Source organism: Megalobrama amblycephala, linkage group LG5, assembly GCF_018812025.1.
Source record: "Megalobrama amblycephala isolate DHTTF-2021 linkage group LG5, ASM1881202v1, whole genome shotgun sequence".
In the NCBI taxonomy this organism is placed as follows: domain Eukaryota; kingdom Metazoa; phylum Chordata; class Actinopteri; order Cypriniformes; family Xenocyprididae; genus Megalobrama; species Megalobrama amblycephala.
The window spans coordinates 31,167,743-31,186,665 of record NC_063048.1 but is presented as its reverse complement, the minus strand read 5'-3'; the positions used below and the strand labels follow the sequence as shown (position 1 = coordinate 31,186,665).

The window sequence follows — 18,923 nt, the reverse complement described above, 5'->3', positions numbered from 1 at the left end:
GGGATCAATTATATCCCTTTTTGCCATGATAAGCGTTTCATTTTTCGCTTGTGCAATGTTTCTTTTCTTTTGCAAAAATGTATAAATAATTTCAGGTTTGTGTGTGTTTACTAGCCAGCTAGTAAAACCTCACTCCTCTGGCCTCAAGAGGCGCACTAGTGAATGATGCTAGAGGCTACGGTCTTTAGCATCCTTGTTAGCGTGCCCACTTCCCATGCAGGTGACACTGGTTCGAATCCCGCTCTGAGCGGTGCAAGTAGGACCAGTTATACTGGTGCTGTGACCTGGATGGGACTGAGGTTTAGGGGCTAGTAAGAGCTGTGAGAGTAAACCTCACTCCTCTGGCCTCAAGAGGCGCACTAGCGAATGACACTAGAGGCTGCGGTCTTTTGTAGAACCGGAGGAGTTACATAGGTCAAGATTTTGTTCTCCCAGATTTAATCGCAGCACTTTAAAGCTCACTGTGTAAATGTGGTGTATGCTGAATATACTTCATGTTGTGCGAAATTTCATCTTGACGTGTTCTTGACTAAAATTTTATGGTGTTATGTGTTGTCATGTCATATTGTTCCGGTTCCACTTTTTTTTTTTTTTTTTTTTGTCGTAAAACTCTTTATAGCTCTTGAAGTCTTTTTTTTTTAGGCTGATGTATATTATTTTATTTTATTTATATATATATATTTTGGTAATGCCTTTTACAAGCATAAAAATACAAAATAGGTTTATCTTCTGTCAATATGGCTGTGATGTTCAACTGATGGAATATTCTAGACTGCTTACATGTGAGGTGATTTTGCATGTATGAAATCAAATATCAAAGTTTAGTCTTTCCTTGTCAGCTGCTGCATGCACTGGGTGTTTTGTCTCTGTGCTTTTACCTTTTTTCATTTAAATTTTTAATCAGTGAGATCATTACAACACTGTGGATCGTAATTAGTCAACCTGTGTTTAGATACTATCACTGCAAACGGATATGACTTCAGAACTGTGTTCTGTGAATGTTTGCCTACATGAAATTTAGTGATGTACATATGTGGTGTGAATAATAAGAATATCAATTAAAGACTAATTTTATGAATTCAAAGTCTGACCTGTGTTTATAGCTTTATTGGCAACTGCTGAATGATTTTGATGTGTGTTTGTTTCTCAGAAATGAACCATTTTGTTCTTTTCTGTTTGAAACAACCATTTTTATGTCACATTTTCAAAATTTACAGTATATTACATTTCAATGAATGATCTAAAATTGCTGTTTCTTTAGCTTCCAAACCAGTATTTAATCACCACAGCATTTCTATGTACAGAATTGAGAATTTATTGTTGAATACAATGTGAATAAACTCTAAAGCATCAAGAATTAAGTGCTATTGGTAACTTCACCCACCCTCTTTTGTTTAACTATGCATGATAAAACCCTCTCATCAACTCCTCTATACCCGTCCCATGAAAATCTCCTCACTGGTCCTTCCGCTGGTGCTCTTTGTTTATGACGTTTTTGAAGAGTGTGAGAAGGGGTTTCTGACTACGCTCATCCCAGGACTTCATGAAGCCTCCGTAGCGCTTGCTAGCAGGCGGGCCGCTCCAGCGGAAATGGTTCATTTTGTAGGAGCCGTCCTTCTTCTGCTGATTTAAAGCGTTTTCCTCTTGGGGATAGTCGTCCTCGTTGGTTGCCAGCTCGCGTCTCATCTCGGCCGGGAGAGTCTCGGCGGATTCCTCCTCGACGCCGTTCGTGTACACCTTAATGGGCCGGCGCTTGCGGCCCACTGGCTTTCCCCAACGGAAATGCTCCATGGAGTAAGAGCGCTTGTGCTCGTGCGGCGGGCTGGATTCTGGGTCCATTTGCTCAGCAGCTGCGAGGGCGACTGGGGACAGGAGTGCGAGGACCTCGTTTTGCTCCTGTTCGGAGGGAGGCTGCAAATGGCTTTCTCCGGGGTAGACGGGGGTTTCATCTGTCAGATCAGACCTGCATAGCTGTAAGCATTCCTTAGGGAGAGCAAAAGAAGAAACTATAGAATTTTAAAATTTCCAAACAAAATGCAAGTGGTGTTGTGTTGCTTTTAAAGGGTTAGTTCACCCAAAAATGAAAATTCTGTCATTGATTACTCACCCTCATGTTGTTCCAAACCCGTAAGACTTTCATTCGGAACACAAATGAAAATCTTTTTTAAGAAATCTGAGAACTTTCTGTCCCTCCATTGACAGCTACACAACTGACACTTTGACGCTTCAAAAAGTTCAATAAAGAGATCGTAAAACTAATCCATATGAATTCCAAATTTTCTGAAGAGACAGGATCGCTTTATGTGATGAACAGATTTAATTTAGGCTTTTATTCACATATAAACATTCATGGTAAACGGAGGCTCAAGCATGTTTGCTTGACACGTACGAGATGAGAACCAATGAGGTTCATTCTCGTGTGTTAACCCTTAAATGCATGACTGTTTCGCCAATCATTCTTACATATTCGGGTCTTTATTGACCCGGATCTATATCTAACACGGAAGGATCTCTACCTGTTGCAATAATATAAAACTCATCTGATATTAGAGTAGCAATTACAGAAGAATAAAATAAATCATATTTTGTTACCTTTTGGAGCTTGAAAGGGCTCAGTTTGAGCAGATATTTTATGCCATCATCACTGTCCTCATCAGAGCTCATTTCCAGTAAATTCAGCAAATAATAGGCTAGTTTTATGTTTGAGGTCGCAAATATGAGCCCATTCGCGATCTCAAACGTATTCTCAGAACTATATAATTTTCAACATCTTCAAAATCAATATTTCGATCGCTAACAGCTTCACCAGTTCCATCCAGTAAGAGTTCCAGTCATATTTGATTGCGTTTAGTACTTGCTCTGCAGTAAATCGCTGAGCCATTTCATGTTTTTCCGTCTAAATGAATCGTCACTTCAGCATTGTGTATCAGACATTGCCACCTTGTGGAATAAAGGTGAATTGCACTTATTCCGTCATCTACGATTCGATTAATTTTGTGCAGAAAAAATATACGTACACTGATACACACCTCGGGTCGTTAGCGACCCTATACAATTTTTACAAAATATGAATTCAAAAATAGGCATTCTTTTATAATTTTATGTTATATTCTTTATAATGAATTGATTGAGGAATACCAAGAAGGTTGAAGTCTAACTTTAAAAAATGAATGAGGAGGAGGGTAGTGAATGATGTCTCGGGTCACTAAAGACCCGAGTTATGCATTTAAGAGTTATATAGCACGTTTGAGCTTCAGCAAGAGGTTCGGTTGAGCTTCTGTTTATGTTCGCTGATCAATGTTTATATGTGGATAAAAGCGAAATTACATCTGTTCATCATATAAAGCAATCGAATCTCTTCAGAAAATTTGGACTAATCCGCTCAATTCATATTGATTTGTTTTTACGATCTCTTTATGATTTCTTTACGATTTCTAATCTGAAGTTAAGTTAATTTGAGTTGCGTAGCTGTCTATGGAGGGACAGAAATTTCTCAGATTTCATCAAAAATATCTTAATTTGTGTTTCGAAGATGAACAAAAGTCTTACAGGTTTGGAATGACATGAGGGGGATAATTAATGACAGAATTTTCATTTTTGAGTGAATAATCTCTTTAAATAAATACACGACCAGCTTTCAAAACAATAATTTATTACAACGTTTCGGTCTTGCCTTTGTCAGCAAATTTAAAATATAAAAAGCATCTATTATGCTTTTTTATTTTACTAATGTCAGCATAGATATAATGCTAAACACCATGTCGTATTTACCGTAATTTCGAGATGACAATCTTCTAATCTACTCAAAGTTGTTCACATCCTCAGACTGGGAATTATGTATTTCTATGGCAACACTATTAACGCCCAAATAAATCTGCAGTGGTTAGGTGGTACAAGTAGAAGCTCTTTGAAAATTCCCAGTTTACAAGCTGTAATTACGAGTTCTACAAGGACATAAATGCTTTTTACAAGTTGGAATCTCGTAACTACAGTAATTACAACATGGCGTGAATGTACCTTAAAGGGATAGTTCACCCAAAAATGAAAATTCTGTCATCATTTACTCACCCTCAGATCTCACCCCCCCATTGACTACCATAGTATTTTTTTTTTCCTAGTATGGTAGTCAATGGGAGGCGAGATCTGTTTGGTTGACAGAACCCCTTTAATACTATTTACAGCTTCTGGTTGACCAATCAGAGCGGACTGGGCTTTTTGATAACGTGGGCTTTAAAGAGACAGAATCTAAAACAGAGCATTTCAGGCAGAGGTGCTGCAGCAATGTACAGAAAGAAAAATATTGACAAAGGTCGTTTGATCAAAAACATTATAATGAATACTTTATCTACATAATAATAGCTTATGTACCTATAACCTTTCAAGTGAACGAGGTGTATTGTCCTATCTTTTGCTAGGTAAAAATCATTAGTCACACCTCTTTTCTGCAAGCTGCATGATTTAGTATTGCGGTTACAGTGTGGTTATGTGCCAAAAAATTAGATGTTCAAATCCATAATCCTAAGTGTTAGCAATGATGATATTTGCTTTGGCAAGCACCACTAATAACGAATAAGAAGTATCTACAGCAAAATTTGAATTTGTGAACTGAAAAGCAGTTGTGCAAGGAATATTGTCACTCACCAAGATGCTCTCCTCAGTGGTGAGGTCTCGGCATCGAGTGTTTTCCCAGCACTGAGCTCTGACTTCAGAGCCGCCCGCACACAGTACAGCCAGAGCCAAGAGCCAAGCAGGACACAACATCCTCACTCCCCTCACCATATCTGATACAACAGAATATTCAAAGGATTATTTCATGTCACACCACAATTAAAAGAACAAAGAATTTTGAACGGAATGTGAAATAATACTTCATAGTAATAAACTAAACATGAATCATCGTGAATTATTAGAAGTGCAAAAACCAAAACTGAACCTCACTGCATGAATTTCTTTACTCACCTGTTATACAGAAAGAAGTCAGCCGACCAAAGTTCTTCTCTCTGAGGTTCTGTGATCTGCGTGGTTATGTTTGCTTGTCTCTGATGTCTGAGACCCTCATCTAGTCGTCTTTTATAAGCTACCTGTGCGTCAAATCCTCAAGGCCACCAAGCTCTGTCACTTTTAATGGGTGGTGCAGGTTGGAAACCCTGGCGCATCATCCACGGTACAGATGAGTAATCCATCAAAGATTGTCAGTCAACAGTGAAAAGTCAGTTGTGAATGAGTGCAGGATTAGGACGATATCTTCATTCTGATGTTCTGATAATGGTCTTTCTCATCAAGTTTAAGGGCATACGTGTCAGTTTACATGACTTTGGTGATTAAAGGTTTAAATCCACTTCAAATCAATTATAGGGCATGTGTTTTCTTTGTGTAAGGGCACACAGGTGCTAATCTTATGTTGAAATGAATTGGAAGCTGAGGGATTGGAAAAAGTAAGCCATCTGGGTGTGTTTAAAGTTTAGCTGGACAAAGGTTCGTAATTTCACCATTAACATGTTTTGAAAGGATTGAATGCCAGTAACAGATTAGGTTGAGCAGATAATTACAAAACATAAAATCATGGTATTATATAGTATTATTGCTGTATTTATTATGCCAAAAATTATTGTGAACCTTTCAGGGAGAAATAAAAAGCAATTCATATTAGCAGAAAATATTAAATAAAATAAAAATAATATGTTTTAATGTTAATATAAAAAAATATAAACATATTACAAAATATTAGTAATATACAGTAATAAATAGATGACCCGTGTCTTTTGAGTGGTAAAGAGACAGAAACTATTCCAGGGAGATATATATATATATATATATATATATATATATATATATGTGTGTGTGTGTGTGTATGTGTGTATACAGTCAAAATAAAATGTATTCAGACACCTTGAACATTTCATTCATTATTACAGTTTATTCACTATATAGTTTAAAAAATGGTAATAAAATATGACAAGATCTCAGAGTTAAACTGTGTCAGAAAAAAAAAAATCTTAATTATGTCAGATAACACTTAAGCAAAACATGGTCAGATCAAAGTGTCTGAAGAATTTTTGGTTCCAAATTTTTATCAATTTTACAGGTAGTCCACTGTAAGAAGAATTTTTGGGTATAATATGTCACAGTTTATTTTATTTTGCTATCCTCACTTATATAAATGAACTATAGCGTCCTGCACCTACTAGTAAAAATATCAAAAACATCTTTTTGGTTTGACTGTATATATATTAAATTTAATCTTGTATTTGTAATCTTGTTATATTTATTTTATTAACATATATTATAAATACAATAAATGGTATTTTTGTATTAGTTGCATTATATGCAACGTATATATTATACAGTAAAAAAAAGTTTAGTTTTTTTTAAATAAAAAAAAAAGTATTTTACAATCACAATTAATATAATAATTCTGCTTTAATAATACTTTAGTTCAGTTGTTGTAATATCAAACCGCCACCCTGCATGTTTTTTAAAATCTTCTGGAAACTATAGCTTTAGTTTTTATTGTGCATTTTTATCTTTTCTTGTATGTCTTAAACAGCGAGATGATCATATTTTTTTCTTGCACCTAATCTGCTTTAAGACAGAAACCATTTGGTATAGAACGCTGACAAATGTCAAAGACCATGTCCTAAATTTCACTCTCAGCTGAGTGATTCTGTTCATTGACAATAGTGTTTCTACATTGGTAATCACCGCCTGGAGCAAAGCGATTCTGGAACAGGGTTGCCAGGTTTTCACAACAAAACCCACCCAATTGCTACTCAAAATTAAAAATCGCATTCCAGGGGCTAAATATCATGTTATTTGGGGTCGCTTCAACCCCTCAGACATGAAAAACAACCCGCAGCAATAGTGTTAAAGTAGCCCAATTCCACTTGAAAACTGCAGACTTGGCAACACTGCTCTCTGGAAGGCCTTTTCCATTAAGGCAACATCATTATTGGAGTTGTGACCTTGTTGGCTTTTATTTTTATGCTATTGGTTGCTTTGTCACACACAGTCCTCAGAGACATAGAATGCCATAGATGAGTATAATGGGGCTAAATATAAGGAAAAAGAGGTTTCAGATTTTAAAACAAGTGTTAAACTAAATATCTTTTTTTTTTAAGATAAATGCCATTTAACACAAACAATAATTGGTGTAAAAAAAAAGTGGTCATAACAATGAGAAAATCACACATTTAGACATTTTTAGAATATATATTTAGATAGATATTTAATTAGAAAAAAAAATCGACATCCAAGTCTACCTAACAATAAGTAAAAATGTCAAGCATATATGTTATAGGCTGTATATTTACCCACACTGCACGGTGAATGTAATCCTATTAGAGAAGATTTAGAGGATAAGATGTCTGTCAGCCCATAGTAATACTGTTCATTGCACAGCATTTCCTACCAACAATGAGTGAGCGAAGAAGATATACTTTCCTGCCACATTCCCAATGAAAAGGAGATTTGCCTGTCTAGCGAAAGGTAACTTTGCTTATCTCATTTGTTCATTTGATTATTTTTCATTTGCTGGCATTTCAAAGGCTTTTATTATAGTCTTTGGAATTTCAGGATGCATTAGGCTCATGAATGGTGTGTGCATCTGTAAAGTTGGATCTGTTTTCAGTTACATGATCATGCAGTAATGTCGAAGGCTTGTTGTACCTCTAATGATCTCTAAATGCACTGTGAGGGCAAAATGCTTGATGAATAAAGACTCAGTGGACAATATGAGTCAATAAATATGCAATAGGCATTAGATACTTTTCTTTCAAAATCTGCATCACACAAATCAAATAAGAATTTTGAAACAACAGAACATAACCAGTTAAACTGTACATGATGTACACACTAGGCCTGGTCCCATTATCAGATGTGAATGCAGAATCACTGACCTTTCATTATTAAGTGCTTTATAGAATTGATGATATTAGCACACATGTAACTAACTTTACTCCAAAGCCAAGATATTACATCTAGCTCATATTTGTACACAGTGCTGGGTAGATTGCTTACAAATTGTAATCAGTTACTGATTCCAAATTACATGACAAAAATTGTAGTAATGTAATCTAAATCACTCATTTTAGGTAATGTATTCTGACTACTTTCCGATTACTTTTTAGATTACTTTTGACCTAACTCATTTATCACATTGATTTGAATAATCTTGTACCATACTGATATAAATATACAAAGAGAAAGAAAATAGATTCCATTCTTTGTTACAACATGAAGTCTATTATATTATATTCCCCAGACTGAGGTTTGTGAGTTTAATGAGTTTAAGTCATAAAAAATTAAAATCAAAATAAGTAATTTTTAAAATAAAAACCATCGAAATAAAACATTATGCAATGTTGAGAATGTTCGTTGTGTCATGCTGAATACAGGGATACTGATTTTGCCAGGATCGGATTAATCATCGGGCCGCCATTTTGAATTTTGTCATAAATTGCAATATCTTTTAAACAAATTGACATATTGGCACAAAATTTGGTAGGTATCATCATTAGCATGTCCTAAAGGGACCTGAGAAGTTTAAACACAGCACCACCTAGTGTTCCAGAGATATACGTTTTTTTTGCAAAAACGCAAAAAAGTTTTTGAAAACATTTCAAAATTTGTTTTCTTTGTGTGAAGTTCCCTGGCTTATGCCGATTCTGATGATGTGTCCTTTTCCTTCTTTTGTCTACCCCTCGACAAATATTGTCCAATTTTGTCCAAAATCTGATCATATAATCTTTGAAATATTCACATTATATAATATTCACTACCGTTCCCAAGAAATACCTCTTCGAATATGAACTTGCCTCTGTTTGCTTTCTTATGCTAAGCTTATTTGCCATTCTTTATAGAGTGGCACATAAGCTACATCAACATTAAGTTAGTTTAGCATGCTAATCTGGTTAACATGCCAATTAATGTTTTTGTGTGCTCATTCTCACACTGAAAGCTTTCCTTGGCAGCCTGGTAAAGCAACGTGAGCAGGTGTCTGTTATGACATCTGCCCTGAACCTTTCAGGTCATGGGTTCAAATCCTGTCCAAGAAGTTGCATCTGTTCCAGACATTGCTTCTCTCTGAGAATGATCTGATCTAAACTTATTAAGTAGAACATGCAGTGCAATTTTATACAAAAATCTTAATAGTGTTTTGCGCTTTTGAGATTTACACAGTAGAGCCTTTGATTGATCAGTGTGTTGAGCTTTGATGTGCTTGCTGTACATGCTGTGCTTGATCTGCTTATAATGCTTGCTAGCTTGGCTCCGCATTGCTGCTTCCAGCTATATTTTTGTGTCAATGAGTGTCATCATTCTATTATTTCTTTACGCAGAATGCTGGGTGGCAATCTGTTTAGGATCTCAATTACTTCCCATCTGCTCTGGAGAGGTCTAATGGCAGCATTAACCCATGGGGCAATAAGCTTTACCAGTCTGAGAACCCAAACAGGATTCAGGGTCTGATGAGGATTTCACACCCCAGTCCTCACTTTTCTGGAGAACTTCAGTCTTTTGCAGAATGAGGTTGTCTGTGGTGAATGCTTTGTTACTCTGGTCAGCATGGGCCCCGTTTCTTGGTGTCAAATCCAAAGATGCTGTTGAAGAGTCTAAAACAGACCCTTCTCAGGGTAACACACATCGAGTTAGCAGTGGCCTAATGCAGTGTGGTGAATACAGCAATGAAGTGATGCCAAATGGACAGTGTCGTTTAATAGCCACATTACCCCAGCTGGAGGAACAGCGGTGTCCTGACATGTTCCGCTGTACAGATGAGGTCTCCTACTGGCTGCGTGAGAATGAAGAACGCAAGCAGCAAATGCAGGACCTGAAAGAGACCATCTCAGAGCTTCAAGAGGAGCTGAGGAGTCACAGGCATCGTATTAAAGTGCTGGAGTTGCAGGTAAGAGCTACAGGCTTTTAGCAAGTAAAGTGTGTTTCTATGAGAAGCACCTTCCTCATTCCATCATATAGGCCTATTTCTCATGACACATTTTTAAAGTTGAAATGGGTCATTTCTGAGATATGAAACAGACTGCGTCCCAATGCAGATGATCGATCGGATCTTCCGAACAGTTTCGAATCCGAAAAAACTGATTCTTTGGTTCTTGTACCTCATGACACTTAGAACAATATGTTTGCATGTGTTGCTGTTTATTACGTGTTTTATAATGATTTCATAGAGTCTGTTCACTCAGAACGCATTTCAGCGTGCTTTTTCTATGTAAACATGCACTGGACCACATGTGATTTAGGCCCTGTTTACACAAGTGCGTTTTTGTTTTAAAACATATCACTTTTGCTACGGTTACACCTGTTGCTTACACTACTCCAACGCTTTTGAAAACAGAGACTTTCAAAAATGCTGCAGACCACATTTTAGTTTGAAATCTCCGGAGTTGCAACCAAAACGGAGACTTTTGAAAAGGCGTGGCTGCCTACATTACGGTACCGGAACATGACAATAACAGACAAGGGCTGCATTTCCCAAAAGCCTTGTAAGCCTAAATTGATTGTAGATGGTCGTAGATCATTGGTGGCTATATGATCAACTTAGACTTACAATGCTTTTGCAAAATGCAGCCCAGAGCCGTCTCTCTCAATGGCTGTGTAACAGACCAGCCTCGACGACCGTGTAAACAATGACATGGAAACTGCAAGCTTTGCTGACTTTGCGGTCCATTTTAGCAGCCATTGAGCAGTTAAACTCTGCATTTTATAATCTACATTCTCAAGAGGCAACTGTTTACACTTGTACGCGCATGCCCAGTTTGCATTAACGGTCATGTGACATGCGTTTTCGGTCGAGTAGTGTAGACGGAGATTGTGCCATGGAAACACCACTGTAGACGAGCATTGTATTCATTTTAAAATGCCGTTTTAAAATGGAAACGCTTAAAGGGATAGTTCACCCAAAAATGAAAATTTGATGTTTATCTGCTTACCCCCAGTGCATCCAAGATGTAGGTGACTTTGTTTCTTCAGTTGAACATAAATGATGATTTTTAACTCCAACCGTTGTCGTCTGTCAGTCAAATAATGGGAGTGAATGGGAACTCAATAAAAGAGTCAAAAAAACTTGCACAGACAAATCCAAATTAAACCCTGCGGCTCGTGACGACACATTGATGTCCTAAGACAAGAAATGATCGGTTTGTGTGAGAAACCGAACAGTATTTATATAATTTTTTACCTCTAATACACCACTATGTCCAACTGCGTTCAGCACTCGGTTAGTCTGATCGTGCTCTGACAACGGCAGTAATGTCTCGCGCTTATACTTCAATGAGAGCTAGACATCACTTCAGTTGTCAGAGCATGATCAGACCTCACTAAACAAGTGCAGAACAGAAGCAGAAACTCCAATAAAATCTGACAACAGTCTCATAAAGCTTGTTTCTTATGTTCAAATAGAGTTTAAAAAGCTTGTTTTTCATGCTAGAAAAGCCACTGCACAGTCATGAGCGTGAGTCTGAGAATGCTGCCTGTATTTATAGCAACCGGAGCTACTAACGGCAGCTGCAGTGACGTGATGACTTTACTAATCAACGATTGGCTCTTTCACTTATAAGGCGGGGCTTATTCACCATACTGGATGTTGCATATTCATTAATATTATATCCTATATATAAAGTCTTTGGTAACGACATCCAAGTGATGTGAAGTCGTGGCCTCAAGATCCCTTTCTCATGGCCATGAGTTTAATGCATAAACAAACCTGTGTGACCATAGCAATCTGGCATTATCACAAATTGAGATTATTACATTTATTTTCATTGTTTATTTACTAAGTATATCTTTATATCACACGTTACATATTAACAGCTGTGCTACACCTCTGTATTGTGCACTGCAGCTTAGCCTTTTAGTAGTGCACTGTTTCTGTACTAATGCCTCCTTAACCCTGATCAATTACTGGATTAGAGCTGGAACCTGTCCCACAGACACATGATCAGTAGTGAGCGCGTTGCCAACAATGCTTTCCATCCATGTACACCGTTACTTATATGAATTTATGCTTATAATTGTTAGCAACACCAAACAATGTAGTTTCTTGTTGATATCAATTGTCTAGAGCCTCTTAAGACAGCTATACATTGCAGTGCAATAACAGAAGAGGTTTGTTTGGCCTTTATACTGAAGAGGCAATGATGCTTTTTCTTTATCATTCCCAGGTTGACAATGTTGAAATACATTTTATAAAGTACTACTTTGGTAGTTATTCTTCTACTAGTTTCATGTATTGTGGGTAATTTGGGTCCTTTACTCAAGTATTGCTTGAATGCTTGTGCTCTTAATAACTCATTCAAGCTAAAGGCATATTACATTTTGCCTCTTATAATTTCATGTAGACCTTAAAAGTACATTTTGACCTCACATAATTCTTAGGTCATCTTGACTTAAACGTCAAAAAGGCACTCAATTAATTTCTATAAAAATCCAGAGAATCTCTTCTCTCTATCTCTAAAGCTAAAAAGTTTACTGTTTTGTTGGGTCACTTTCAAATCCCCAAATAAAAGGTGTTACCAGATTAAGCTAATCTGTGTTAGTACTCCATTTGTTTTCCTGTCTGCAAACGAATATGAGCTGTGTCCTCAAAGTGCACTGTGCTGTGAATTACTGAATGTTATTTCTCTGTGCTGGCAGAGCGAGGAGAAGTATGGAGTAAACTCGTCTTTAGAGCATCGCTTTCACACGCTGCAGCAGATCTATGAAGAGGCCAATGCGCTGCTGCACATCCACGGATCACTCATCTATGAAATGCAAACACAGATTCGCAACCTCACTATGATAGTAGACCGTGTGAGGCGCAATCCAGGCTGTATGATCAATATCATCCGCACAAGCCCGCTTCTCAGCGCCCAAGATACCCTTCATCCAGGTCAGCATGACTAGGTACTGAAGAGCTTACAGGGAAGTAACATTTAGAGAAAGTCATTATTAGATAATTAAAGGGATAGCCCAGACAACAACATAGTGTGGCCCAGAACCTCCCCACATCTGGTACATGTGGATTTCACGCAGACCAGATATGGGCCGGATCTGGGCTGTCACTATGTTGCTGTCAGGGAGATCACCCCAAAATGAAAATTGTCATGATTTACTCATGCTCATGTACTAAACATGTATGACAGAAACTATATTTTGAATCAAAATAAAACAATGATTCCAAAAGAAATGTCAATGTCTATGGTGGTTACGCAATAGCTTGATTTGATTTAATATTATTTTGTTTCCTCAGAGGTGCAGCATGTAAGAAACTGTCCAATTGACTGTGCATCACTGTTCTACAATGGAGTCCACCGATCTGGGATTTTTACTGTTGTGCCCTCACTGGGATCTACTCCAGTGGAAGTTTATTGTGATATGGAGACTCAAGGTTTGCATTTTTTCTAATAAAGTGTTCATAGACAGGTTCAATTATGAGCTTTAGAGGTTAATATTTGAGATTAACGAATCATTCTTTGGACTAGGAGGTGGATGGACCATGTTTCAGCGTCGGCAGGATGGAAAGGTCAATTTTAACCGCAAATGGACAGAATATAGGGATGGCTTCGGAGATCTGCATGCAGAATTCTGGCTGGGAAATGACCACATCCATGATATCTCCAGCCAGGGAGAGTATTCCCTTCGGATTGACCTCGAGGACTGGAATGGCAAGCACAAACACGCACTGTACCAGAACTTCTGGTAAACTTTTGGAAAGATAGTCTGATTATTTGAACTAAGAACATTTACTTATTTTTTGATTTCAGTATACTTTGATAAAATAATTTAATAATATTAAATATTATTAATACATTTAAATTAGAAAAAAAAAATACAATTTATAATAGTAATATGAAGGCATAATAGATGGAATAAGAATATAAAAATGGCCACTATCCTGCAATTGCAAGTTTATATTTCACATTTCTGAGAAAAAAGTCTGTCAAAAGTCAATTGTGAGTTTATATCTTGCAATATGTTTTTCACAGAATTGTAATATAAACTGACAATTCTGACTTTTTTTCTTGCAATTATGCTTATATCGCACAATTCTGACTTTGTTTTATCTTGCTGTTCAGTTAATATCTCACAATTCTGACTTTTTTCCTCGCAATTCCGAGTATATATCTTACAATTCTGAGAAGAAAAAAAAGTCAGAATTGTGAGTTACAGGCCCGGTTTCACAGACAGGGCTTAGATTAAGCCAGGATTAGGCTTTAGTTCAATTAGGGCATTTAAGAATATAAACATGCCTTAAAAAAACATTACTGGTGTTCATCTTGACAAAACAATGGCACTGACATTTTTTAAGTCAGTGCAAGTTGCTTTCAGTTAAAACAGCTTAAACATGCATTTTAGCCTGGGACTATCTTGTCTGTGAAACCAGGGTATAATCTCACAATTTTATTGAGTTTATATCTTGAAATTCTGATTTTTTTCCTCATAATTGTGCTTATATCACACAATTCTGACTTTTTTTTAACCGTAATTCAGATATCAATTCTGTTTTTTTCTCAGAACTGTGAGATATAAACTTGGAATTGGTAGAAATAAAGTCAGAATTGTGAGATAAACTGAACAGCAAGATAAAAATCAATTCTACGGAAGAGGATTAGGGCCAAGCAATAAAAAAAAAAAAAACATCTCGAGATTAAAGTTGTTAAATTTCGAGAAAAAAGTCGTTAAATTACGAGAACAAATTCGTTAAATTATGAGAAAAATGACTTTAAATTTTGAGAAAAAAAGTCGAGATAAAATGTTGAAAATAAATTCATTAAATTACTAGAAAAAAGCTCATTCAATTTCGAGAAAAAAGTCGAGATAAATGTTGAGAATAAAATCATTAAATTACGAGAAAAAAGTTGTTCGAAATTACGAATTTGTTCTCATAATTTAACAACTTTTTTCTCGTAATTTAATGACTTTATTCTCATAATTTGTGACCTGATCCAGCAAAATGAGTCACAATGACCCAAATTTCAAAATTGAGATTTTGGTATCAATGGCAAGATGAGACAATAAGCTTTAAAATGATATCCTAGTCATACCTTGAATAGTTTTAAAGATATACCCATTTGAATTATGGTCGTCTGCCCTCTTTTTCCAATTGAAAACCTGAGAAAATCGCTTTTAAAGTTTTTTGCCCGTTTTTTGTTGATATCTTTCAAAATCCATTGCATTAAAAGGGATAAACTATTTATTTTACAGCTTAATTTGACTAAAGACATTTTTATATATATAAATGCTAAACCAGGCTGAAGCTCAAATTATTTGAAAAATATATACTTATTTGAACCCTTTAAGACCTGAAGGCTTTTTTAGAGGTTTTTTTTTTTTTCCTGAGCGACACACACAAAAGTAAAGACTCATAACTCCAAAACTCTAGCAAGGAGAGTCAAAAGGTAGGTATCATTTGTTAGAAAACATTTTAAATTTTAAGAAAATATAAATTACATTACATTTGGACATTTTCTTGCTGAGAAACAGCTGATAAAAGACAAAAATATATATACTTTTTAAAAATATTTTTTCTTTTTTTTTTATTTGACATGGAATAACTCAGGAACACAATAAGATCGCTAAAAAATTCTTTTTTGGTGATGCTCTTCTATATGTGAGCTGCATCTGGTTCAAATTTCGTGGTGATAGCATAAAGAATAGTTTGAAAAATTGTTGTTCATTTTTTCCGCAGCCAGGTGACGCCAACGGGAGGTAAGCTCAGGTTTAGAGGTGCTTCTCAGCACTCCTTAGGAGTTTTTCAAAATGGTTAGATGCATTAAAAAGATGAGATCCTAAGCTTTAAAATTATATCTATTTTGTGTTATTCCACGTTGGAAAACGAACGTGGATTGGTCCGGGAACATTGGATACACACTGCATCCCGGAGAGATGAGAGACATGTTTTTAGCCAAGTATGTTAAATCATTTCGTGAGTAATATCTTGTGATCAACGCAATATATTATATTTTGGATTCGTTTTAATCTTGAGAATCTGCTTTAAATATTGATGTGCCATTTTTATGATCTGTGCATTTTTCATGAAGTTATGAGCACGTGAAATATACATACCTGTATTCAGTTAGCGGCTGTGCTATTTTTGTTGTAAACGCATATTAAACGAAAACAACGCAACAGAAGCATGTTGGAGGCTTGATATGAAAGTTTAAAGTCTTTGGTTTTGTATGCAAAAAGAATTTTTGTGCTACCTATATGGATTCAATTTTTATTGGCTTTTAAAGAGAGACACGCAAATGGGAGTTTTATTTTATAAGGCGCGCTAGTCTGACAGGAGGATGGCTGGACCGATCGCGTGCCTGTCAGTCAAAACGGGGCTTCCCATTGTTAAAAATCAGCGTTTAGGTCAGTGTGTTTACATTTCTAAGCTGTTTGATTGGTTCTATACAACGTGTAACACCATATTTGTAGAGCAGAGATAATGACGTTTCAGGGGATACCGGGAAATGCTCATAAGTGACGAGAGGAGTTGAGAAGTTCATTTCCAGCGAATTTAGTAAAACCATGTCAAATTTAATAGCCATATAAATACCTTTACTCAATTATCTGGACTACGAAACTTTGAGAGATTATTTTAGCTTTAAAAAAAAATAATCGATTTTTTCATTGTTTTTCCACATTATTGGCCCATATCTTAAAATAGAACGTTGCGACTTCCGACTCATTTCGCACATTTTATCTCGACTTTTTTCTCGAAATTTAACATTTTTCTCATAATTTAACGAATTTGTTCTCGTAATTTAACAACTTTTTTCTCGTAATTTAATGAGTTTATTCTCAACATTTTATTTCGACTTTTTTCTCGAAATTTAACAACTTTAATCTCGAGATGGTTTTATTTTTTTTATTATTGCTTGGCCCTAATCCTCTTCCGTACAATTCTGTCAATTCAATTCTGACTTTTTTTTATCTTACTGTTCAGTTTATCTCACAATTCTGACTTTATTTCTCACAATTCCGGGTTTATATCTCACAATTCTGAGGAAAAAAGGCAGAACTGTGAGATATAAACTCATATAACTAAAAAAGGTAATTGCGACTTGTCTCAAAATTCTGACCTTTTTTCTCCCAATTGCGAGTTTGATATCTTGCAGTTCGGACTTTACATCTCGCAATTCGCAGACTTTTTTCTTCTTCTTCTTTTTTTTTTTTTGAATTGTGAGATATAACAATGCGATGCATTTTGTGAAATGCAAGCAAAAATAACTTTCTTGCTTTGGCAGGATTGAGAACGAGGACAACCACTACCGTCTCCATGTATCAGGATTCAGTGGTACAGTTGAGGACTCGTTTGGTTGGTACCATGACAAGCAAAGCTTCAGCACTCCAGACACAGGTGACATCTGTGCCGAGATATCTCACGGAGGCTGGTGGTACCATCAGTGCTTCTTTGCCAACCTCAATGGAGTGTATTATAAGGTCGTATTCAAATGAAGGAAAAATTAAATATAAAATATAAGCCCAAACATATTAACTGTGTCCTGTGTATTTATCTTAACCACCAGGGGGGGCGTTACTCTGCCAAAGGGAAGAATCTTCTGGGGCCTGATGGGATTGTGTGGTACTCATGGAAGGACTCAGATTACTACTCCTTGAAGAAGGTGAGCATGATGATCCGCCCACGGACATACAAGCCCCGCCTCTCTCCATAACGCTGCTTAAGGACCCGTGTAAAACAATACTGCTGTGACATCATTGGGCCATTATTGATTCACCGTGGCGAAACAATTACTGTACATGAACTGTGGTTAAAGGGAAAGTCCCAACTGGATATTCAAAATAAAATATCCGCATTTTTCATTCTGGATAATCACGTCTCATAATCTTGGTCTTTGACTTACCAAAGTATTCAATGTAATGAATATAAAATAAGCAAATGTGATTATAAAAGAACATGAATTAGATTATCAATAATTTTTAACATGTACAAAAATTTTATTTGGATAATCATTATTAATTAGAAATAATCCAGAGCTTAATATAAGATTGGTACATACTTTGCATATGTTAATTGGTGTTACTGTACATTTACTTTGTTGGATAGAAATATTCAGAAGAAATGTTTTTAAGATACGAGTCTAGGACCCAGTTGAAACAAAACCCTTAAGTTAAGAAAACCTTTTTAATTCATTAATCTTTTTTTTTTTTTTGTCTTGTAAATATATAATAAAATCAATCATAATAATAAAAGAAATAAAAATATTATATTTAAAAATATTTAAAACTATTTTAATTGAAAATTGTATGGGTATTCTCAATCAGGACTTTCTAATCTTAAGAGGTCTTGTTGCAACCAGCCTCAGCAGTTTATGAGAAAATTTGAGAAAACTATTAATAGATATCCTACCACACATAGCATATGTAAATATGTTTGTTTTTAAGCCTCAATAATTCTGTGTAATGTAGCAGTAACAGGTGTTTAAATAATCCCAAAATGTACATCCTTTTAATGCCTAAATGTATATTTCACAACATTGTTTACATTTTGTAACTACTTTGAGAATGTATAAAAATGTCTTAGTTTTTGAACGATGTCCTGCTATCTTGTATACAGCTGACATTCTGTGCTCTTCAGACTACTTTACCATGAGATAAACTTATCTGCACCATCCATAAAGACTCTTTCTGCCTATCTCACACTAACAGGAAGGGTGGAACAGACCAGCAAGTGAACATGGCACTAGAATAAAAGAGGGTTTGAGGGGCATCACATGATTTGATGATTATTTGCATACTATTTTGTTCTTACAAAAGGATCAGAAGAGAGACAAAATGAAGACTCCTTATGGTCAAAAATGAAAAAAGTCAAAATTCCACCTCTTGTTTAAAGGGAATGTTCACCCAAAAATTAAAATTATCCCATGATTTACTCACCATCAAGCCATCCATATGACTATCTTCTTTCAGACGAAGACAATCAG

General features: G+C 35.9%; 2 protein-coding genes across 2 annotated transcripts; one reads left to right on the top strand and one right to left on the bottom strand.

Annotated features, from left to right (window-relative positions):
- Positions 1-1,168: 1,168 nt before the first annotated feature.
- pomca (proopiomelanocortin a) lies at positions 1,169-5,094 on the bottom strand. The gene is made up of 3 exons (XM_048191825.1): positions 4,960-5,094; positions 4,642-4,781; positions 1,169-1,983 (listed from the first exon to the last, which is right to left on the bottom strand). The coding sequence occupies exons 2-3, from the start codon at positions 4,777-4,779 to the stop codon at positions 1,456-1,458; spliced, it is 666 nt and encodes a 221-aa protein (XP_048047782.1). The 5' UTR covers positions 4,780-4,781; positions 4,960-5,094; the 3' UTR covers positions 1,169-1,455.
- A 4,426-nt stretch (positions 5,095-9,520) lies between these two features.
- LOC125269086 (angiopoietin-related protein 7) lies at positions 9,521-18,680 on the top strand. Its single transcript, XM_048191826.1, has 6 exons — positions 9,521-9,901; positions 12,646-12,880; positions 13,241-13,378; positions 13,473-13,689; positions 17,226-17,421; positions 17,508-18,680. Exons 1-6 carry the CDS (start codon positions 9,521-9,523, stop codon positions 17,652-17,654), a joined length of 1,314 nt encoding a protein of 437 aa, XP_048047783.1. The 3' UTR covers positions 17,655-18,680.
- Positions 18,681-18,923: the final 243 nt, after the last annotated feature.